The following is a 23,660-nucleotide window of genomic DNA, read 5'->3' on the forward strand; positions in this document are numbered from 1 at the left end:
CCTTGGGTTTATTTGTATAATTCAGGTAGTAGTATTTACAAGTATAAATTTAGTATAACACATGGAAGACAACCCAACATAAATATCAGAAAGTGGACACGGTGTGTGTTAATACAAATGTATAATCATTATGTCTTGCAGTATGACCTCAGGGCATATTTACACAGTGTAGAATGAAGTAATGGTTCCTGCAGTTCCGTCTCAGAGCCCAAAACTGCCAGACACAAAGCAATACAAGTCTTACTACTGCTGTAATTAATAAACAATGTGACAAACGTTTTGAGCTTCACCACACGTACCTTCCCAGCGTACCTCCCGACTGAGTGTAGTATTTGTTATAGTCCAGACGCAGCAGTAGCTGAGCCAGGTCTGAATTGATTTGGTGGTTACGCACACTGGAGAGGATCTTGAAGAGCAGGAACGACTGGCGGCTAAAACCCTGTTCAAACAACAGCACGGTTCATACTACAAAATTAGAGTTAGAATTACAGGCGGGTTATAATTTGGCAGCCTAGTTTTGGAAACTGCTGTTTTAATTAGTGATGCACTAATAATGGGCCAAAATCACACTCCAACCAGCCCACACAAACATGCTTCTATTTAAACACCCATCTCTAAGCCTCCATTACTCATCCCTCACTTTCTGAAGGATTACAGACCTTGTTTGCTCTGCCTTTATTTATATTCATCCTATATACAGGAACATGCCCACTACAGTGCAGAGCTCTTGCATGTCCCTCTGTAATTTGTGGATCAACACAAACAAAAAAGCTTAGAACTGGCTAACAAGAATACTGGTCCAGTGTTTGCGTTCTTGAGCGGGGGGCACCCTGCCCCTCACCAATCCCCAACCCAACACCCTGCTGACACTCAAACCAGCCCATTTGGTACAGAACACACAGATCACACTTTTTCTTCATGCTGATGTTTGATGTGAACATTAACTAAAGCTCTTGACCTGTATCTGCATGATTTTTTGCATTGTGCTGCTACCACCCGATTGGCTGATTAGATATTTGCCTGAATGTACAGGTGTTTCTAATGAAGTGGACTGTGAGGATATATGTTTTTGAGTCACAGAACAAATATATTCTATAATACAAGATTTAGGAGTTGCCCTGACAATCCTGTAATAGGATACGAATTGTTTATGATCATTAAAAAAAAAGAGCACAACCGTGACAAGTCAGCAATGTAGTTCCCAGGGACTGCAGTTGAAGTTTAGCTTTAAGCTGTTACAATACATATTTATTTGTATAGGGACAATTCACAATATAAGTCAGTAAGTAAAACGGGTGCTACTTTACCAGGCAGTCCCATTCATTCTCATAAAACTTCTATAATATTGAGAAATCACAAGTCGCAAATACACCGATCGTGTTTCAAAGAGTACACTCCTGTAGTTACAAGTAGGTCGACCTTACAGCAAATTTACTCCTAACATTTTCCATTGGCCAACATTTTCAGTGCATCCCTAACTTCAACGTGAATACGATAACAGACTGACCTTCACCATAATGTCCAGCTGAGCTGCTCCTCTCTCGTCCAGTGGCCCCAGATTCTGACTCACCAGCAAACAGAAATTGTGACAGAGATCCAGAATCTCATTCAAACAATGAAACACCTAGGAAAGTCAGTTTTAGAGGTTAAAAACATACAAACAAACAAACAGACAGACAAAAAAAAAAAAAAAAAAAAAAAAGACACTGCAAAGCATATGAATTGGGATTAATTCCCTAAAGTCCAGACTCACACTCGTAATCAGTTTCACTGTAGTTATTAAAAATCTGAGACTTACTGGCTTCAGAAGGATGAAGGACTGGGCTAAGAGATTACTAAGGAAATGGTCATGAGCCAGACGAATGCTCTCAAAGTCTCGTGTCGAGTTAATCTGCTGCAAAAGCTGTGAAAACTGCGACTCCAAGACATCCACCTGAGCCGGGAAATGAATTGTACGAATGAGGGTCAGTGCTGAAAACCAGCTGCAAAATATAAAAAGATTTCCCTCGGGTAGCACAGTACCTGTAGGTAATACTGCAGGTTATCGACAAGGAACGCCATGTGGTTGCGCAGCCTCCATTTGACTGCGTCGGTCTTGTTAGACTTTAAGTGTTTGCGCTGCATCTGTAGGGCCCAGCAGTGCTGCAGCTCTGACTGCACCCGGCGCACACTGAGCAGGTATCGAAACACTACGTTATACCTAAAGAGCAGCAGAAATACAACACAAGGATGAAAAGAAAAATTAAAAAACATGAAGTCTTGAATGCAGTACTGTGCAAAATGAGCTTTAAGTTTTATTCAGCATCTTCCAGAACCAGCCACGGTTCTTCTAGGGAGTTAGACTGTCACACTTGCTTCTTATTTTTGCAGCAGCCTTCATTATATTTGTGTCTGAAAAGTGTCTCTTACCATTTAATATGCTGCTTTCTTTAAAACATTTAATTTTGTGCTGGAAAACTAATGTTTGCGAATGTAAAATGTTTTTTGGACTGACTTGATCATGTAGAAGTCATAAAATAAAAATCTATAACAAAGTTTGTACTAAAAAAAAATAGGGTGCCTAAGACTTTTGCACAGTACTGTGTATACACAGGGGTGACTTTGCTCCTGTATGGCCAGAGTTCACTCCTGTTTGTGAGTTGAATCAGAGCTGTTTTAACAGGAACTTCACCAAACTGTGGTGTGCTCTGGACATAGTGGAACAATACCCCTCACTCCACACATTTCTGCACAATTTACTTTTCCAGCACGGCAGGAGTGAAGAGAATGTGCAGGGGCCACTGCACTTTGTAGGCCAGTCCCAGTGCAGCCCAGCCTGTGGAAGGAGGCTCTCGAGGAGAAGACTCCTGAGGAGGTGTGGTGCCTTCTCGAGTCCCAGACGCCTCTGTAAACAGACACAGACAGAACATCTGCGTTAAAAGAATGCACGTTACACTGATCAGCTTTGCAGTTTCAGTGTAACAGGGTCGTTGTAGGTCCTCAAAGAGTCTTAATCTGTCTAATTCTTAAATAAATATCAACAATTCAAATGAACATGGAGTTACGTTTTAGGCTACAGAATACTCTTGATCTGGCTGTCATTTGAATGTTTATAAAGTTGAGAGAAAAATTTGACATACCGTTAGGATAAATTCATTCAAATCGTTTTAACCAGCAAGTTTGCTAGGCTTCATCTTCCTTCGTTATCACAAGTCACAAAATTGGGTAAACATTATATGGTAAGATATTAAAAAAACAAAAACTCAAAACTATAATAAACATGACATTATACTCCCACTGAAAGATACAAGGTCATTTGCACGAGGCAGAGGTGTCTGTTACCCGAATAATGACTTCATTTGTTTTATTCAAATAAGTGCCATGCAAGGGCTGCTGGGATACTGCAACAACATTAGGTGTATCTTGTACCAGCAATTAAAAAACTAAAGCTTCCATTTATACTAGATGACAATTTATAATAAGACCACCACCTAACCAAATGATTAACAAAGTGTCTTATTAGTGCTAATAATTCTAATCGGACTTTATTAGAAATCTGGCATCCACCAGTAAGTGGTGCTATATGACTATAGATAAAAATCTCTTTGCAACAGATTTTTGCAAAAAAGTGTCTCTTAAATATATAAAAGGAGCTGCTCCTATGCATTAAGCAAAATAAATAAATAAATAAATAAATAAATAAATAAATAAAAGTCAAAGATGTTGATGAGTACCTTTGGCATCTTTCCCTTGATAGTCAATAGTGAGATGCAAGAGGGGTAACAGGTTGTCATCATCAAGCAGAACCTTATGAGCAGCTTGCTGAAACGCCACATTCACATCTGGAAAAACGTGTTGGAGTGATAACTATCTGACAGCAATGATCATTAATCAATCATTACAATGAAATCTTTTTTTGTTGTTGTTATAAATGACAACAAATCACCAGCTCACATCACACACACCGTGTTCTGTCACAGCTGAGGGTGGGGTCTTAAGCATGTGCTGGGCAAGGTCAATGAAGACTTGATACAGTTCACCACGTCCCAACAAATAAAAATCCTTTATGATCTACGGGGGATGAAAACATTTTTGTACAGCAATTAAAGGTGGACAAAGAAAAAAGGTGGTAAAAGAAATTTGACAAACAGTTAGCGATATACAAGTATACAGTATACATACACACTACGATACACAAATACATTTCGAAAACTAATAACTTTAAATTTAATTAAAATTTAAACTGATTACTTTAAACTAATTTACCTGATTACTGGTAACACTGCAATATTTTGCATTACAGACCGTTTATCATAGCTAAATTTATCATTATATCAATACAATATCATCATCATCATCATCATCATCACTCCTTAGCATCACTGTTTATACTATATCCTCCTGTTTACCTTGAGTTGGCCCAAAAGATCAGATTCTTCCACCATCAAAGTCCAAAGATGCTATAAGATGAAAAAGAAGAAAAAGGTATTGTGTGCATTTAAAAACAACAACAACAACAACACACTACACTGTGCCTCATAACCAACCTCAGCAACTGTACTTCGAATTCCATCGATTACATTCTCGAAGTCCACCAGGCTGAAAAGTGGCTGCTGTTTCAGTCTGTGGAGCTCTGCAGCAAACGTGTCCTCTTGGTGTTTCAGTATGGAACCTGCATTAGACAGATTAAAGCATGTACTTTATAGACTCGAATACAAAATGATGTATCTAGTGTGGTCTTACCAGCTCTAGAGGGACTTTGGTTGTGGTTCTCAAACATTTGCACCGATTCCCCGACAAAGAGGATTTTTTCAGCTACTCGGACAGGAATGTATGAGGGAAGCATCTCGACACGCAGGGAAAACTGCTGCAGGGACGGGGCGAGCATGTTCTCCTCCTCGATCAGTCTCTACAAAGGAAGAACATCAGAAACGCTCAGAACATCCGACAAGCCAAGATATTTCAGCACAATATTTTTTCTTTCATTAAGCAAAAGGCTTTGGACGTTGAGGTCATTTCAGGGATGGGGGTATGTTTACATTCCCTCCCGTTTCAAAATGAGACAGTTCATCTCAACAGTGTCGACTACAAGCATGGATTTTAACAGAACATTAGAAAAGGTAACAGTACTAAGTGTTAAGATAAAACGGATTAAAAACATTGATTAAAACCAGGAAAATCTGAGAGTGTTCCTCCATTATAGAACCCACACAAACATGCTTGGAACATTTTCCCCCTAGACTGTAGAATGATGAAGTTATGAGCTCTTAGATTAAGCTGCAAGCAGATTATAGGCTTTTAGAACCAATGGACAAATGTGTTACAAAATTGTATTAAATTATGTCACAGAAACACCTTCATGTCAGGGGTATAAAGATTCAGCAATTCAAAACAGTGCACAGGTCTCAAGATTGAACAGTCAATTCAGTCCATACAGTATTTCTGAGTTTTTTTGTTATTGTTGCAGACAAAAATGCTTGATTTTTCTGTGACATTTAAAAAAAAATTGTGATGTGACTTGTGGAGGTTTTTGGGCTTTTTTGCTCTCCAGAAGACAACTTGTATTGGCGAAATTGCAATTGCACGAAAATGTTTTTCATGGTCTTTTGCAGTGCTGTTTGTTGGTAAATGAGACCTTTTAGCTGTACTCATGAGCGATGCCACATGACGCATCTTGGCCCAAACTGGCGGTAATTTTGAAAAACTACAAGCTCCTCCGAATATTGCGGAGTTTGCATTGATTTCTGCGATTGCAAAATCCTGGAGGGACTGATTTATCGAGCTACACGGTCAGGAAAAATAGTGAGGCAATTGCAACTCAATATTGGTCTCTCTGTATACAGAATCACATGCACAGCTCTTTCTTATTACTGATATAATAATGTTTAGAACCAATATCAATCGGTACTCTCTGCTGGTCACGTCCAGTAAAATGGGCATGGCCTATGTGCTGCTCAGGGCCAATGAAAGAACACTGCCTCCCAATCCCAGAATTCTTTGTGGTGTGCATCTCTTTATGCATCACTTTATGTTGTGCTAAACCACATCATGTGCATCATGTCAACTTGGAGGCATAGACATACAGCCCTATTTCATTTGCAGTGACTCAGAGCAATTTCTCACCAGGTCTTGCAACTCTCTAAGTTGTTTCCCACTCAGACCGCCAATGCCAAGGTCCTCCTCCTCTTCTTCCTGTGCTGCTGCGGCTCCTCCTGCGCTGGGGCCTTGCCTCACGAAGAACTCCTCACTCTGGTCCAGGAGCAGGCCATGCAGCATCCATGCAGCCAGCTGCTTATACATCACTCCATGGCACACTGCAAGAATCCTGCTCAAGCAAAATATCTGTTATAAGATAACCCGTCGAGTCAAACTGGAATCAGACACGATCATTTACACACCTTATGTCTGTTTACACTTTTTTACAGCATTAATCATGCCAAGATATCCAGAAGTGTTCTCACAAACCTCTTGTCTGATTTTAATCATGTCCAAGTTGTATTAGTGTCCCAAAGCTACGACTGAAGGCAGTGTGTACTGATATTTGATTTAATAAGGCACTCACTTTTCCAAGGCCATCCGAACAGGCGGTAGTCCTCCACAGCTGTGCTTGTAAACAGTCTCCAGAATCTGACAGCCATGAATCTGATCAGAGCAAGAAAGAGGAAGTTTAACATATTTCATTCACACACACTTATTATTTATGTCAATGTGCAGAAAACATGAAGCCACGAACCTTTTGAGATTTGATGGTCTCCACAACAACCATTACGGAGGGGAACAGCAACTGAAACTGATTAGCAGGACAGAGAAGGTGTGATCAAGTTTGTCATTTAGTTTAACGGCTCTGAGTGGAGGGTTCAAATGAAATGTTCACTACCTGTTCCAGCTTGTAGTTCACATGGGAAATTGAGAGATGTGGATCACCAAGAAACTGCAAAAATGTAAACAGAAAAAAAGGACTGATTTCAGTCTCAAATGTGATACTCATATTAAAGATGAATGACATTTGAACAGTACGTGATGTTTTCCTGTCGGACCATGTCACACCTCTTGTTCAAGATCTAGTAATGCTTGTCTGTAAGGCTGCAACATGGAGTGCAGGCCAGTGCAGAAAGCCCTCAGGTATATCCCATGTAATCCACTTTGGCTCGGCTGGCTCGAGTGGTGCTCCTGGATATAGCAAATTAGAAATCAGAGACTGAGAAAAAGCTCCACATGTTCCTTTTGAACTAGGCATGTTCAAATCAGATACTGAGTATGGATATCAGGCCTATACTGGCTTGAATAGCTAATCCAGACATACTGTACTTATACTGGTGCATCTTAAAAAATTAAAATATTGTGGAAAAGTTCGTTTTTTCACGTAATTTAATTCAAAATGTGGAACTTTCATATTTTCTAGATTCATTAGATATAAAGTGAACTATTTCAAGCCATTTTTGTTTTAATCTTCATGATTACGGCTTACAGCTCATGGAAATCAAAAATAAAGTATCTCAAAATATTAGAATAAAGAATTTATAATACAGAAATGTCGACCTGAGAAAATCTCTAATCAGCTAATTAACTCAAAACACCTGCAAAGGTTTCCTGAGCTTTTAATCTCTCAGTCTGCTCAGTACTGCACACACAACCACGATCAATTTACAGATGAAAGTAAATTTTGTATTTCATTCAGAAATCGAGGTCCCAGAGTCTGGAGGAAGAGTGGAGAGGCACAGAATCCAAGTTAGCTTGATGTCCAGTGTATACACTTGTACACTGTTAACTCATGTAACCTTTAACAACATGCTTCTGATGTTTTGCATAGTTTAACAAGAAGTCGGTACAGTGACTCAGAGGAACAAATCAGATCAATATCAAGTACCGGCCAATACTCAGACCTCTGATACCAGTATTGTATTTAAACAAGGGGTTCTGTACATGCCTAGCTAGAACACGTTTTAAATAAATAAATAAATAAATAAATACTGCTCCTACTTGTTGGTGGACATGACCCGTGTGTTGCTCTATAAACTCTGTGAACCGCACATAGTCTGTGCCCATCTTACACAGCCGGTTCAGGACACTGGTTTCACTAGGATGGAGAAATGGCAGATCCTGGGACACCTGCAATAATTAACACATAGTGATTCAACTCCAAGTGACTCCATGTTAGAAATACAGAGCACTATGCAGATTGTAAGAAATCTACATGGGGATCAACTGGGATTCAGCTATTGACTTCATTTAAAAAATAATAATAATTAGGTAGCTAAAACATTCATTTTCTTCCCAACTTACACCATGCATGAAGATTGTTATTAAATGATATTAAATATTTTGCAAATTAGTACATTATTCATTAGCTAGTTACAGCATACGTGCAGATCAGGTAAAGATCTGAAATTAGCATCACATTAGACATTTATTAGTAATAAATAAATACCTGTAAACCATTTCGTTTATTCCATGTAATTATGGTACCAGGATACCCGCTTAAAGCAAGTAGCAACTCGTGGATCATCGTTAGATCAACCTTTAGTCCAAAAGTTATTAATTAAGACTTCCTAACAACGCAGTATCCATTGAACCACTAACGCCTATCTATCATAAACACCGCCAATTGTGCGTCGCTTTCTGATGACGTCCTAAGCATAAACTGCGCTAGACTGGCAGGCGAACTAGAATGACGAACCCGGAAGTGACTTTCAACAGACGGATATTTTGCTTATATTGTTGCTAGCGGTATTTGATTAATGTTACCTGGTTATGTAGAATCGGTGAAAGGAACTCTTTAAAGGTTAATGCGTTATGTAGTACTTTTGTGTGTGTGTGATTCATATCATATTACAGGTATTCAATTTAGTTTATATAATAACATGATGCAAGTGAAATGAGCAGCGGTGGACCGCTAGCTAGGTTTCTAATCCTGCTAACACGCTATAATGATAAACGTAGAGAACGACTCATGGTTTAATATATCGAGTAATAATTATGATATTTATATATAAGGGAATAGAGCTTGAATATATCGCATGCGTTACTGTAGCAGTTAAGTGTTGCTATATATTTTCAGGTATATTATCACATGCTGGATAGCTACCTTGTTGTTATTAAGGAAACATTAACCAAAAAGCTAATATTGCTGACAAAAGTTTAGTGGAAACATATCCAAAATGTGTTTGTATAAAGGAAAACTAATCTGATATTTTTGTTGTTCTGTTTTATTCCAGTGATGGCAGAGGGGAGCAACAGACAGGATGTTGTTTCTGAGTACCTTCAGCAAAACCCTCACCTAGCACACTGGGTGGAATCCTTAAGAGAACTCTCCGAGACAAATAAGCACTGGCATGCAAGGCGAGAGTTTGTTCTGCGCAATATGGAGGTCTTTCCTACCATCCAACCAGGGATCCCAAGTTCCAGTCTGGACAGGCTTCTTTCTCTGTCCAAGGTTTGGGCCAACCAGACGTTCTTGGGCTGTAGGTACGTGCTCGTTCCTGACGTTCACCTGCATACCTGTGTTTTTCATAGCCGCGAGTCGAGTTTGACTTTTTTTTTTTTTTATTGTGTGCTTTTATTGTAGCTATCCCCAACCTGTGATGGACAAGGTGAAAGAGATGGCAGAAGGGATTGGTGTGAACAAAAGTCCTGTGCAAATGACAAAAGATGAGTTCGTAGGAAAAGGAAAGAGGCCATCTGTTTCAGGTGTGAGAGTGCAATAGTCTTAGGAGTCATCATCTCTGAACTTAAAGCAATTAGCTTTGTTCATAGATTTTAAGGACAAGATTTGACACCTCATGAAATCTGAAATTTTAACAGGAGACAAATTGGGTAGATTTTTAAAATATGGTTTAGATTTTTTTTTTTTAAATACAAAAATGTCTGGAGTAGTGTAATATAGAAAAAGAAATAAAGAAATAAATAATAAATGAATATAGTCCAGTAATTTTATTTTGGCCAAAAATGAACATGTTCTCTCCTTTTAGATCAGTCCACCTTTACACCCTTTTTGGATCTTTTTAATAAATTAAGATAATCACAACATTCACAATCACTGATTATGAGTGCTTTTCACTTCTATTTCCAACTTATGTGCAGCCGTGGATGCTGAGAGCTGTGTTAAGAAACACAAAACCGTTCCTAACGACTCTGACAGTAAAGCCGGAGAACAAAATACTGACTGTCCGAACGCTGCTGCTGTCAAATCAGGTCCCCTACCCGAGGCCCCTGCAGAACATCAGCCCTTCTTTAACCGGCTTTATAAAACAGTGGCATGGAAACTGGTGTCTGCAGGAGGCTTTGGACCCAACCTGGATCACTTTGAGATCCTGCGCACCTGTGTGGAGTCATGCAAGGCCAGCCTTACTTGTGTATTCGTGCCTCTCAAAGACATTCCTGACCTGCCTGCCGGCTGCACCCAAAGAGAGGGCCAGGTGTGTGAACTGCGCTGCCATGCTGTCTACGTAGGCACAGGATACGGCCGTGACGAATGTGCAGCGAGGGCCATGGCCTCAAAGGAGGCCCTTAAAACATTTCAGGGCCGGAAGGTGATGGTGAAGATCTGTCGTCGCAGGTTTCAGGGTCGAGATGTAGAGGATTTGGTCCTGTTGGACGAACAGCCGAGAAGCTCGATTTTGCCTCCCGCTCTTAGCTATCCTTTTTAAGTCTAATTAGTACATTTCTGTCTCTTTGTGCATTACAACTGCTAATTTTGTTCGGTAAAGACATTTCCGGTGCGGTTATGAGTTCATGTTGATGATGGAAGGTTCAGGGCTGTAGTGATCGCGTTTTATACGCTGAAATGTTTGATGTGCATTTAACACCGATCAGAAACTGGCAACAGTTCATTTTGGATAAGACTGTTCAGAGTGCAAACTTAAGTGTGTAGGTTTGTTTAGAGTCTATTGGTTGTCATTTCGAACTTTACGCTAACTTGACTTTGGTCTGTATATAAGCTAATGCTGAATTAATAAGCAAACTACACTTGACATCTTTACGTTCTAAAATCTCTCGCATTTCATTCTGTTTTAAGATATTTCAAATGGTTTCACTCATTTCATTTATGAGGACATGTACGTTTCATCTCAATCTTTGATGTCCTTCTTATATGTTAATGTAAAACGAGTTAGGATTATTTAAGTGTATATGCATTTGATGGATTTAAGCCTGAATCTGTTGTCATGGTTCTTCTTCTTCTTCTTCTTAGAGCAGCTAGTACTAAACTTTGAATTTGACCTTAATCTCATTACCTTAATCCAGGTTTTGTATTACTGAAACATTGGCTAAATATTTTTGAAAGTACATAATTTTCCCTGTTTTGACAGCAGATAAAACGGTCAATATTACATGCTGAAATCAAAGCCCTTGAGTTCTGTATGTACTTAATAAAATATCCCGTTTCACAAAATGTGCTTTACTACATTGGTTTAGTTTTTATTATAATTCAATTTTTAAAAAATTAAAAAATAACAATCCTGGCATTTAATTAACGGATTCACATTTTTGGTCATCATACAGAACTATCTATATTTTCAGCTGAAGAAATTGATGTTAAAAGTAAGCATATGTTGAACAATCAAAATGCTGTATATTATTTAACACCCTGTAGTTGTTTGCTTATATATCAAGCATTCGAGTCATTTTTAGTACGCAATAGGTAATAGGAAACACTAAGCAGTTAAAGTGAATTGAGAAATATTTGCAACTTTTTATTTTATTAAAACGATCTACATTTAATTGGAGAAGTCCTAGGTCTTTTAATAAAAAGTTTTTCCATCAAAAAGTCATGGTAGGACTTGTTTAGTATTTTTTCGTAGTTAATAGGCATTGTGTATTGTTTTGTTTCATCAGTGTCACAAATTGTGATGAAATTAATAAAACAGAATAAACCCCAGGATTTCAAGCACATTTTGTCTGCAACTCACACTTACTGAATGTAATAACGCAATACTCGGACGTATCTACAATTTCTCTTGCTTTATTAATGCCTCCTGTTTAGTGACCTTTCATTCTCATATCAGTCATATCTTGAAGGAATTCTTAATTGGTCAGTATAAGATAACATAGATTTTAAGGAGTTCTTGAGTCACGCCAAGTTTTTGCCCTACAGACTGGCATGGCAAAACATTGTGAGATTTAAAACCACCACCAGTACACACATAGCTTTAGGTATAAATATTTTTTAATGCATTTAAATGAAGCTTGATTTGTATCTCACGTGCGTGCACACGCCCTGTGGATTCCTCTGGAACGTTTTGTAAATATTAATAAACGGTAGTGAAACTAATATGAAGTGAAAGCGCACAGTCAGAGGCCTGAGTTGATGGACAGTTGACGCAATTTTGATGTACGTGATGAAGGGTGGTTTTGTGCTGACCTTCACAAATGGGAGCCTCGGAGGGACGCTTTATTTATGCAGAGACAGACTGTGAAAGTTCTGTGCCTTTCAATCCTCTCCTCTGGGATGCAAACTCATGAGTTTAGAGTCAGTTAAAGCTTTCACAAGCAAATCATTTATGGTGACTGGACAAGTGTCTCTACAAAGACATATCCTGCATTACATACGATTAAAGGATCAGATTTAGATGTAAGACATCAATCAAAATGTCCTAGATGTGTTATGACAGCGTCTCTCGCTCACTGCTGGTGTCCCTTTTCATGCTGTGTGACTCCTTGTTTCATAATCAGCTGCTGCTTTGAAAACTAAAGCTATATCCAGTTATTTTTAATTAAGGATTGATGTGTGTTAAATGAATCAACATCATGCATGGGAACATCATTATTCCAAAGAAAAATATTGGACAAGTGTTTGCAACTCAGTCGCACTTTAATAACTTTATTATTACATTATATTATATAACGAAATAAATTCATGGATATGGGGTTTCATTAAAACAATGATGACACACAAAATGTACATATGTACATCGAAAACGTGAATGAACTCAAAATTAAATTCATTTAATGAATCCATTTCCAAGTGGACGTAATGGAATGATTATAAGCACTTGAGCAGGTAGGTGTTGCAAGCCGCTCCGATCGGACAGTCACACATCCTGCCGATACGCGAGCCTTTCCGCATGGCACACTGCTGCCCGACCCCACACTGCAATTACACAATGGAGAAAAAAAAAAACAATCAACATCAAATTGACATTGAGAGCAAAAGTTTGCATCCCCTGTGTTTTTTGAATGGAAAAAGGAAAATGCACCTTTATTTTACAACCTACCTTCTAACATCATAATTCCTTCCTATACTTTCCTTCTGGCCACAGGTATAGACTATCCATGTGCAGAAAGGCCAGCTATGGCAGGAATTTTGTTCCTATGGCTATACGTGCATTAAACACATAGGTACTCAGTCATTGTGATGACAGATGCATTTGTTATATGATGATCCTGATGTTTTTCTCCTTGTCCCCTTCTCCCCTCTATGCCTGTGATTGTTTATGAAGGTTTATATGTATGATGTTATATTTTTGTATGCATCCACTGTGGAGACAAATTTCCTCTTTGAGGACCAATAAGTGATCTATCTATTTATCTATCTATAATGGATGGGAGCATATTTCAAAAATGTGCACAAAATTGCATACAACAAAGCAATAATCCAAGAGATAAGTCAAAAAAGAATAATAATTTGAATGCAGTGTATGAAATCTCAGAGTTAGAACAGATATTTAAAACAAAATAGGCAAAGATTGTTCAAGTGACCCAAATGCTGCTCAGAAGATATACAGTAGAATAAAGGTTATGAAGGGAAAGCCTGGGTGTACATGAAATTGTTACAGAATATTTATCAGAAAGAAGGTTATTTTTTTTCTCCACTATTTTTGAAACATTTTATTGTTATAAATCACATTTCTTCGTCTTGATTTAGGGCTTTGCAAAGTTTACACATATACACTAAATAGTGCATGGTGTTTATAGCAGAGGTTCCGAATCCAGACCCATTTGTGGTTCTGTTTTGGATCTGTTTCAAGTATACTCAGAGCTGGGATGGAGTAAATATGGGCACTGACTGAGAGCGATGGTTTACAGCATCGTTATTCGATAATAAATAAGTGCACACCAAAGTTCCTTATGTTTCATTAACACCTACAGAACTGAATTAACACCTGCTGTGTTCATTTGTACTTAAACATGATAGATATTCAATCAACAGCATTTTAATGCGTTATACCACTTTATGTGAACTATATTATACATATATGTATCATCATTAAAAATATTCACTAAATAAAATGAAAGTAACTACATAAAATTGTACGACCTGTCATATTGTGCAGTCTGTGTGTTTATATCGAAGAGCCCTTAATGGTTTAACTCACCGTGGGAACTCGGCTAAACTTCTTTTCCCAAATTGAGATCCGTTTGCTCTGCAGCTTTTCCAAAACATCATGCAGAGCCCCAAGCTGTGGACACGATGCAGAAATGTAATTCAATTCAATTCACATACAACTCATTTTCGAAACACTACCAAAGAGACATCAGTGTATTTTTTCTCTGCATTATTCACGAGTAGAGCTTACAAGCTCTTTCTGGCTGGTTAAATTAGGCTCTTTAGGGTAGAAGTTCCTCAGGGCTCTCCTGTCTATATCCACCGCCTCCTCGTCATCTAGATGGTAAATTTCATTGCCAGAGGCGCAGGACAGCAGCACGGCGCACACCATCACACACACTCTGCAGCTCTGCATGCTCTTCATCTTCTCATGTGCTTCCCAACGATGCCATCAATTTATATCTGTCTCTGTCTGTGGTTGCGTTTGCTCCACCTTTCACCGTTGATGGAGTTCATGCGTAAAGGAAACGCCTGATGTGACTCATTTTGCAAAGTTGCTGGGGAGGGCTGTAGCATCTCTGTGTTAAAACATGTACTCAGTTGCAGTCGTTGGAATTTATTACATAGACAAATAAAATATTCATGCTTAAATAATATTGTTTGCTCAGAAGTAGACATTCTAAAATGGGCATGCTGTATTAAAAGGCTTAAGCTCAGTTAAGACCTGATTAATAGGTTTTGCAGCTTTTCTTTCATTTCGATTCATATTGTATATACTGCATGCTGTATTTAATGACTTTCTCAATGGAATGTTCTTTTGTTATGTGATCTACAGTACCCACTCGTTACAAAATCGCTTATTTCTGACTAACAGTCATCTAAATCTTTTGAGTTTGATGAGGAACATTGCTCTAAATCACCATTTGATCAAATAATTATGTTATTATTCATTCCAAACACACACTGTTATTTTGCTGTTGTTTTGATCCCCCCCCCCCCCCAATGCTATGTACATTTGCAGCAATTTTTAACTAAAGACAAGCAACTCCGTTTGCTAATCTCAGTTCACCTCATGAGTCATCCAGTTCCAATTATTTCCTGAAACATTGCACATGCAGGAACTCTTCCTTGAACACCGTGTAAGATCATTACAGCGACTGTGATAATACATTGCAGCTGGTTGACATAATTCACTAATGTTTTTCTTAACTACCTGCTACATGGTCCTGGTCACGAATAATTAAGCAAACACATCCCAGTGAAGTGCATTTGAGAGGGCTGAATGATTTTACACTGCGTAGAATGATGCGGAAAGAATTCTTGCATCTGATTGGTCACCAAGCTGTTGATTCATTTTCAGTCACACATCAACAGTCACTCTGACAATATTTCCGTCTGTAATTCATATCACAGGTTCATATTTAATGTGCTTATTATTCTAATACTTGTTCACAAGGACTAAGACTAATAATAAACATGTTATTTAACAAAGAAAAATGCTTCATTGTTGATAAGGTTACGTTTTTGTAAGGAGTCGTTTATTTGTTTATTTAATATTTATGGAAGGAGTCTCCATTGTCAGTGCATGTCAGTGTAACCGTCAGTAGGTTTTCCAACATGGGAAAGTCCACGTGGCAGAGGAGTTGCTGATTTCTTGGCTTTTGGTAACATTACAAGCTGTTTTTATTTTTTTTTGGTTTGTTTTGTGCGTTTTGTTCTTAAATTAATCAACAACTGTTAATATCTGCAATAATCTAGGTGATATTTATTGTCCTGTGTATCCGTCGTTCTGTTCTGTGTATTTATTGTCCTGTGCTCGTCTCACACCGTTGTGTATTGCACTTTATGTAGTCTTGCATACTGTCCTGGAGAAAAGACCTTTCGCTCCAATTTATACAAGCTATAAAGAGGAATGACAATATATACCCACTTGACTTGACTTGACATGAAAACAGGAATTAACTTTATCTCACAAAAGTTCCACAACATTAAATAGAACTATAAACGGCTAAAGCATGACATTTCATTCATTCATAATTGAAAAAAATGGCTAGTGTTGTCAAATTGGTTGTTGTGGAATAAAACACTTCAAGACATGCTGTTACTGGAAATGAATTTGGGATGATGACAGTAGCCACTGTGCACCAGGCCGCATTACACCACTTGTCGTTAATTGTTTTCCTATAAAAGCATACCACATTGTGTTTTATTCCGTACTGAAATGACTACGTCTTCACTTGGACCACTTTAAACATCAACTCGCTCTTTAAAGCAACTGTAAGTAACTTCTGAGAATTTAGGACTTTGGAGACCTGACCGGAAGAAATAGGTTTTTAGAAAGCAATCAGCCGAAGCATGTTTTGTGATGTGAATTCTACTTGCTTCACTTCACCGCACTGATGAATATGATGGCTGAAAATCAATTCACGTACACATTCAAGTAGTATTGTCTAAGGTTGCAGCATCAATCTGTGATTACATACTGTATGATGTATGAGTCAGAAAAAAACATCAGAAAAACTTGGACTGAATTAATATTTTAGGCGTTTGAGGGTGACTCACAGAAGTGGGAGAGCACATTCTTTTAGAGTATTTTCTCCACTGATTTATTAACGCTATCTCGTTCATTTTTTAACAGAGAAAGTTAAGTAATGTTCTAGTCAGTTTCAGGGAGTACTAACTGAGCCTCTTTATAGCTGTAGAGAATCACAGATGGATTTCATTTCCTTTCCTTGCCTAAATATCTTTAATCTCCTGAATTGTGGAGGATAGACAGCTTTGAGTTTCAAGCACCACAATAAATCATATGTTTAGATGTCTGGGCTCTACACACCAGGGATTACCAGAAAATGGGTTTGCCTTTCTGGTTCTTAAATGAGATGCAGTGATCCTGTGTGGGAAAGATCGAGAATTCATTATCTCCAAGAATGACTTATTTCTTCCCTTTAATTTCTTTAACATGTGTGCAGGGTCTGTTGTTTTTGTTTTTCAGTTGTTCTGGATCCATGTGCCAGCACACACACACACACACACACACACACACACACACAAAGGAAGTCCAATTAAAGGAAGTGACAGAAGCTTGGCTTGGAATTGATTTCTTGTGGGTGTGTAATTATATTCCTCTCTTTTCAGATGGTTCACTTGTCGGCTTGTAATAACACAAAGAAAATATCTGTTTTGACCTATGGACTCTTCTCACAGGATAATTTTGTTCAGGTGCTTTTTGATTTACACTGAGTTGCTAGGTTACTAGTTGCAGCTATCTAGCATCTAATTACCTTGTCAATCAGCGTATATTGATATTTTCCTGATAGCTCAGTATATATTGTTATTTACTGTCTTTTCAGTTTGTTATTTACCAGATTGTAGGCTACAATCCTGATCACAATTTGGCAGGTACAGACTGTCTTCCATCTACTATACATGATAAGAGGACCCCACTTATAAATATCAAATATAGAATAAAAGCCTACACAGTAAAATCCCTAGTGTTGAATTAACACCCAGAGTGTTCATTTGAGTCCAGTGGATTTATATAAACACTGCAGGGTGTAAATTCAACACTCTGGGTGTTAAATCAACACTGGTGATTTTGCTGTGTAAATACAGCTCCCCTCCTAAAGAATTGGAACAGCAAGGCTACCTCTATTGTTTTCACTCTACATTGAAGATATTTGGGTTTGAGATCAAAAGATGAATATAAGATGATGGGTCAGAATTACAGCTTTCATTCCCTCATACTTACATCTAGATGTTAAACTATTCAAAACACGGCACCTGTGATGGCAGACCACCCGATTTTTAGGTGAGCAAAAGTATAGGAACAGATACTCTTAACGTAAATTAAAATAAATAACACTTAATATTTGGTTGCATATCCTTTGCTTGTAATAACTACGTCAAGTTGGTGACCCAGTGACATCACCAAACTGTTGCATTCTTGGGTTGTGATGCTTTTCCAGGCTTATACCGCAGCTTCTCTCATCTTCTTTGTGAATTCCAGTCTGACCTATCAATTCTTGCTGCTGATGAGTGGTTTGTATCTTATGATGTGGCCTACATTTCTGTACTTGAAGTCTTCTTCGAACGTTGGATTGTGATTACCTTCAACCTTGACCTGTGGAGGTTGTTGGAGATGTCACTAACTCTCACATTGTTTCTGTCCTCAACTGCTGTCGTTTTCCTTGGCCGACCTTTTCAGTAGCTGGTTGTTAGCATGCCAGCGGTTTCTTTCTTTTTCAGGACATTCCAAATTGTTATATTGACTGTGCCTGATGCTTGTGCAATGGCTTTGATAGACATTCCCTCTTTTATCAGATTCAAAATGGCTTGCTTTTCTCCCATAGACAGCTCTCTGGTCTTCATGTTGGTTTATCCTTTTTAACAACAAATTCAGTCTTCAAAGGCAAAACCTAGGGCTCACCCCAAGAGTAGAAAGCTGAAATTGTGATCTATCGTTTCATATTCACCTTTTGATTTCAAACCCAATGTATAGTGAAAACAATAGAATTGGCCTCCAATACTTTCAGTGGGGACTGCATATAAAATATAGACTATAGACAGTCAGTCTGCAGGTCAAACATATTTCTCACTGAGATTTTATTTGACGTATTTAAATTGTCAACTCAGGTTACATTATTCTTAAACCGTACTGGCAAATGTAAAGAGGAGACTTGTTTTCACAGAACAGCAAAAACCCATACAAAGTCACATCAATTCAAGCACTTTCAATCGAGACCCATCCATTATGTTATAGCTCTGCTACAAATTATATTATTAGATCAGTCGTTTGCAGTCTCACTGGGACAGTAATCAAATGACTAAATACGATTTGTTCAAATTGAGAGAAAGGAAAACAGAAACACAGAGAGAGGCACAACTAGGGTTTAAAAAGGGATGAGAGCACAGGGGAAGCTGAGCTCAACCATCAGAGATATTATAGTATTGCATATCATAGTATTGCATAATGGCGTTGATGATATAATACTGTTTCATACTGATTTATAGAGAAATACCTTCATTTTAAAAATGGACAATGTTTTCTTGTATTTAAGGTATTTTAAGGTAAGTGGTTATATTGTATCATTTATATTGTATCATATGTCTTTGACAGAACATATTTTGATGTCAAAACTGACAAAAACAGGATATTGAAAATGTGAGATCTAGCCACCCTATACACTGTAAGCTGAATAAATTGAATCCTCAGGACAGAAACAGATATCATTAAAACTTGTTTTAATCATAATCCATGATATCAGTTTTCAACTCAATATAAAAACCGAACAGTAATGTTCACTTACATCTCCATAACCCCAACACACACACACACACACATACACACCTCATAAATTATAAATTACCAACCAAATAATATAGTCGAACTGAATATTGGTAAGCAGAAGTAGAAGTTCACACCAGAGCAGCTTTATGACTAGAAATTCTCTAAACGGAAATAAAAGGTTTCTGTTTGGGAACAGTTACCAAATGCCTGACTGAAACAGGAAATGGAGAGCTAGCAATTTGTTGACTGGTGCAATTTTATTCTGCATATTGAAAAAAAATGCATATCTGTTGTTAGTTTAGGTTTCAAATGTTTTAAAAACATTTCATAGGAGTGTTATTCATGACACTCATTGCTAGCTAGAAATCTGGATGCTAGATAGAAAGTAAAACGGATCACATCTTGTTAAGCTCCTGCCTACACACCATTAAAATATAAGAGCAGGTTATTTGTGTTAGGCAAATAACTCTTCCAAGACCAAAGAGGCAATATAACTGTTTGACGTTTCACAATTTAGAACACTAGTGTGGTTTCTAAAGGATACCAAATAGCGTTAGCATTAACAATCCTACACTAGTAAGATAACATTACCAGCTGAAATGGCACGGCTAATCTCATGTCACTCTTAAAAAATATTTCTGTATTCTTAAATATTTGTAATTGAATGCAATTTTGGTACTGTATTATGCACCACAGTTTGATGTAGTTTCCCCCTCATACCCGTGTGATTGTAGCGGCGGGTTTGTGCGTCAGTGTGAGGTGAGTGACTTGCTGGGCTTTAATTACACAGACAAGAGTTTGAAACCAGCATTTATTCCAGTAGCATCATCTTGAAGCTGGACTATTTAGTCCACTTAATCAAGCCTGGTATACAATAATCATAACATGCAACAAGCTCATATTGATGATCAGTTAATGATTATTTCCTTGTCCACTGATTGTATACTGTATATTATTTTGATACTAAAGGCAGCTCTGTATATCTCTAAAATAATTTCTCCATGAATATGATAATGGAAATGGTATTGCTGTAATGTGGAGGCTGAATAAAAGATGTCAAGTACTTGGAGAGCCAGCAAAGGAGTGGGATCATGGACAGATCTGAGTCAGTGCGTTTGACCTGGGTGTCAGGTACAATATGTGGCAGTTACAGAACTGTCTGTGCTTAGGTTGGTGAATCTCACATTTCACATAAAACTGGCAGAAAAGAAAACTAGATAGAGAAGCCATTAGATAATATTGAGTCTGTCTTTTTAAAGTTTTAGGTGTTGCTTGGATTGTTTAACCAGAAACAGCTGAGTGGGACATTTTGCCTGAGGCTTAGACAGTGAAAGATGAGAATCAAGAAGAGATAAAAGACAAGGCATTTTAATACAGTATTACAAAACCCACCACTGAATTTGGTTCAAGTAAACTTTCCATATGAGGTGACATGAGGCTGTTCAATCAGGTCAAAAACTGGTAGTCAATTTAATACAGTGAGCTTTCCCCCCCTATTATTGGTTCCTGTTAACTGTGTTAAATAACTAATTCCTCCCTAACACATCATGTAAGCTGAGTATACTGTGAGTACTGGAGTTCAGTTCTGTCAGTGCTACAGGTTCATATTGCATATTATATATTGTATATGGAGTCTGTATGGATGGTCTGTATAATAAGTGTTGGTGAACTTGACAATATGACTACAGTAAAAAGCTCTTGAGCCTTTCCTGTGCGCTTTCCTTTTGATTTATGGCTTGATGCAACTGCCATACCTTTTTTTTTTTTTTTTTTTGTGAAATCCACATTGCTGTGCAGCAATGTCAGGGTGTGCAGTCGACCCGCTGTGCGTCACTGTGAAGTAATTAAAGGTCTTTTAAAAAGTCGTCTTCAGTCAGTGCTGAGGCATTCGCCCTGCCTACACAGCTGTATTTGCAGTAATGATGCACATGCTTATTTTATAACTACAATTTCTGCTAAGATATTTCTAAAAGACTCCACCCACACGCCACCCCCATAATCCTTTTTTAGTCATTAGTCTTCTATGTAAACATTCAGGCCAGGGTTGAAGAAGAATTACATTCCTGGCTATTATGATTCAACAAATCAATCCTAGATTACCACAATATCCTATAATATCCTAATACATTTATTTTGCTTGTCTTATATTCTTCTGTGTTAGTGATAGATATCATGGCAGGATTTGTAATCTTGTGGAGCATGTAGATGCTTTGCAAATGTTTGTGCATTATTAGATTAGACTGTAAATGAGTCTAGGCAGTCAGAAGAGATGACATTTTCATTTCTTGCAGTGACAAATACTTATTTCAGGAACCGTTCAAATGAGGCAGTTATTATTCAGAGGTGCATATCCTTGTGATTAGGTTATGCAAACATTGTCAGGCTCAGACATTTTGATACACCCCTACCTGAGAAAAGTCTAATTACTGGGATGTCAAGCAGTGATTTTGGATTTGTTGTTGTGCACTTTTCTTTTTCTTTTTTTTCTTTTTTTAAAGCTACCTTGAGTTCAGGTTTACTGGACACAAGGTCACAACAGTATAATTAACAAGGAGACAGAAGGATCTAGCCAGTTGGTGTGTAAATGGACAGCACAGGTTGTTTATGCCGCTTCACAGACACTGTTAATTAACCCACAATACAAATATTCACATTTGGTGTTTTTATCGGAACTGTGTTTGTTGACCTAGTGCTTGTATCTGAAAAGACCATTAGACCCCATGCCATCCTCGTCCGGCAACAGCACACGAAATTGCAACTGAACGGGATAAATAATGAAGGAACCAGTGTTTACTGCAGTCAAGTTAATGATTTGCATTACTCACCCACTGACTTACCCCTGGAGGATTTGCAACACTATTGAGCCTGAGGTCTAATTTTACTGACAAAGCAGAATAACAAATCATTCACAATTAGCCAGTAATGCTTTTGATAGAATTGAAACTAGCCTGTTAATGTTAAAGATGGTGTGAACACTGCATTTGATAGGAGTATGGCAACTCATTTGTTCCTTCCAAATCCAATTATAAACCAATGATACCCTCATTAGCACTCCAAATGGGGTACTTTTAACCTCCCAGGCACAGTAACAGTGTTGTAATATGTTGATTGTTGCACAATAACAGCATGCACAGTATGTCTATTAGAACAATAATAATGAAACTATAAATACACTGTACTCAGTGGGTTCAGTGAGATGAATTATGATCGTGCTGCCAAATATAATAACTACGGTCATATGGATATCACCCGCTAGCACTCAGATTTAGTAAAAAAAACAAAAAAACAACAAAAAACAACAACAAAAACACTGTAATATGGTGTTATAAAGCTAGTGTCATGAATAGGAGAGAGTGGGGTTAGTTGTAACATCTGTCACTTTTTTGGTAAATCTTATGAGAATCAAATTGTCAATCAGAATACAACACATGTTTTTGGACTGGGGGAGTATCCAGAGGAAATCCTCGTGCACCACCCGGCATGCAAACTCCACACAGGCAGGTGGAGGCGAGATTTGAACCCCCAACTCTGGAGGAGCGAGGGAAACTTGCTAACCACTAAGCCACCGTGCTCCACCAACTAACAATCATGACTGTCAAACAGATAGTGATCAAACTTAATATATTTTGGTTTCATTTGCCTACAAAATGTTCTCCAGATTAGGAAAAGTCTCAGAATCTGACTTTTGACGATAACATAGAGGATGCTACTGAGTGTGTTTAGCGTGAACGTCAGCACTGGAGCTTTTTGCTGATTGGAGCATTTGTTAAAGCTGATTTATACTCAAGATGGCCGCTGCACTTATCCTGCAGTCATTTGGCATGATGCTTGTGCACGTCCTCAGAAAGTAACGTGACGCGTCTGCGTGCTGCAGTACGAACTTACATAATGGAGGCTGTATAGCACCATGTGACACTGAATAAACATACTCACATCATGTCTCTAATCGCATACGTGTACTATTCTAGATTGAGTACTAACACTAATGGTTTTCCTATTATAACATAAGGTCTGTTTTGAGTACCAGTCTCCTGAATTTTCTAGATTAGTAAATGTTCTTCTATATACAATAAGGGTTTTTTTTAATTTGATTTGATTTATTTGATATATTTGGTGAAATGACTAAGCATT

At 37.9% G+C, this 23,660-nt stretch overlaps 3 protein-coding genes across 4 annotated transcripts; 1 reads left to right on the plus strand and 2 right to left on the minus strand.

The window, feature by feature from the left end:
• Positions 1-104: 104 nt before the first annotated feature.
• tubgcp4 (tubulin, gamma complex associated protein 4) lies at positions 105-8,595 on the minus strand. The gene is made up of 18 exons (XM_017458684.3): positions 8,408-8,595; positions 7,960-8,088; positions 7,027-7,149; positions 6,857-6,910; positions 6,713-6,769; positions 6,542-6,621; positions 6,103-6,304; positions 4,723-4,888; positions 4,527-4,651; positions 4,389-4,439; positions 3,945-4,050; positions 3,714-3,821; positions 2,740-2,884; positions 2,023-2,200; positions 1,799-1,933; positions 1,508-1,624; positions 300-439; positions 105-214 (listed from the first exon to the last, which is right to left on the minus strand). Exons 1-18 carry the CDS (start codon positions 8,483-8,485, stop codon positions 202-204), a joined length of 2,007 nt encoding a protein of 668 aa, XP_017314173.1. The 5' UTR covers positions 8,486-8,595; the 3' UTR covers positions 105-201.
• A 16-nt stretch (positions 8,596-8,611) lies between these two features.
• On the plus strand, positions 8,612-11,868 carry cdkn2aip (CDKN2A interacting protein). Of its 2 annotated transcripts, none has more exons than XM_017458686.3 (4): positions 8,612-8,761; positions 9,195-9,444; positions 9,545-9,666; positions 10,060-11,868. In XM_017458686.3, the coding sequence occupies exons 2-4, from the start codon at positions 9,197-9,199 to the stop codon at positions 10,623-10,625; spliced, it is 936 nt and encodes a 311-aa protein (XP_017314175.1). In that variant the 5' UTR covers positions 8,612-8,761; positions 9,195-9,196; the 3' UTR covers positions 10,626-11,868. The 2 variants fall into 2 exon arrangements, with proteins under 2 accessions (XP_017314175.1, XP_017314174.1); XM_017458685.3 differs by having other exon boundaries at positions 8,649-8,814.
• Positions 11,869-12,288: 420 nt separating this feature from the next.
• cart3 (cocaine- and amphetamine-regulated transcript 3) lies at positions 12,289-14,737 on the minus strand. The gene is made up of 3 exons (XM_017458562.3): positions 14,493-14,737; positions 14,292-14,375; positions 12,289-13,066 (listed from the first exon to the last, which is right to left on the minus strand). The coding sequence occupies exons 1-3, from the start codon at positions 14,664-14,666 to the stop codon at positions 12,959-12,961; spliced, it is 366 nt and encodes a 121-aa protein (XP_017314051.1). The 5' UTR covers positions 14,667-14,737; the 3' UTR covers positions 12,289-12,958.
• Between the last annotated feature and the right edge of the window lie 8,923 nt (positions 14,738-23,660).

Source organism: Ictalurus punctatus, chromosome 27, assembly GCF_001660625.3.
Source record: "Ictalurus punctatus breed USDA103 chromosome 27, Coco_2.0, whole genome shotgun sequence".
NCBI classification, from domain to species: Eukaryota; Metazoa; Chordata; class Actinopteri; order Siluriformes; family Ictaluridae; genus Ictalurus; species Ictalurus punctatus.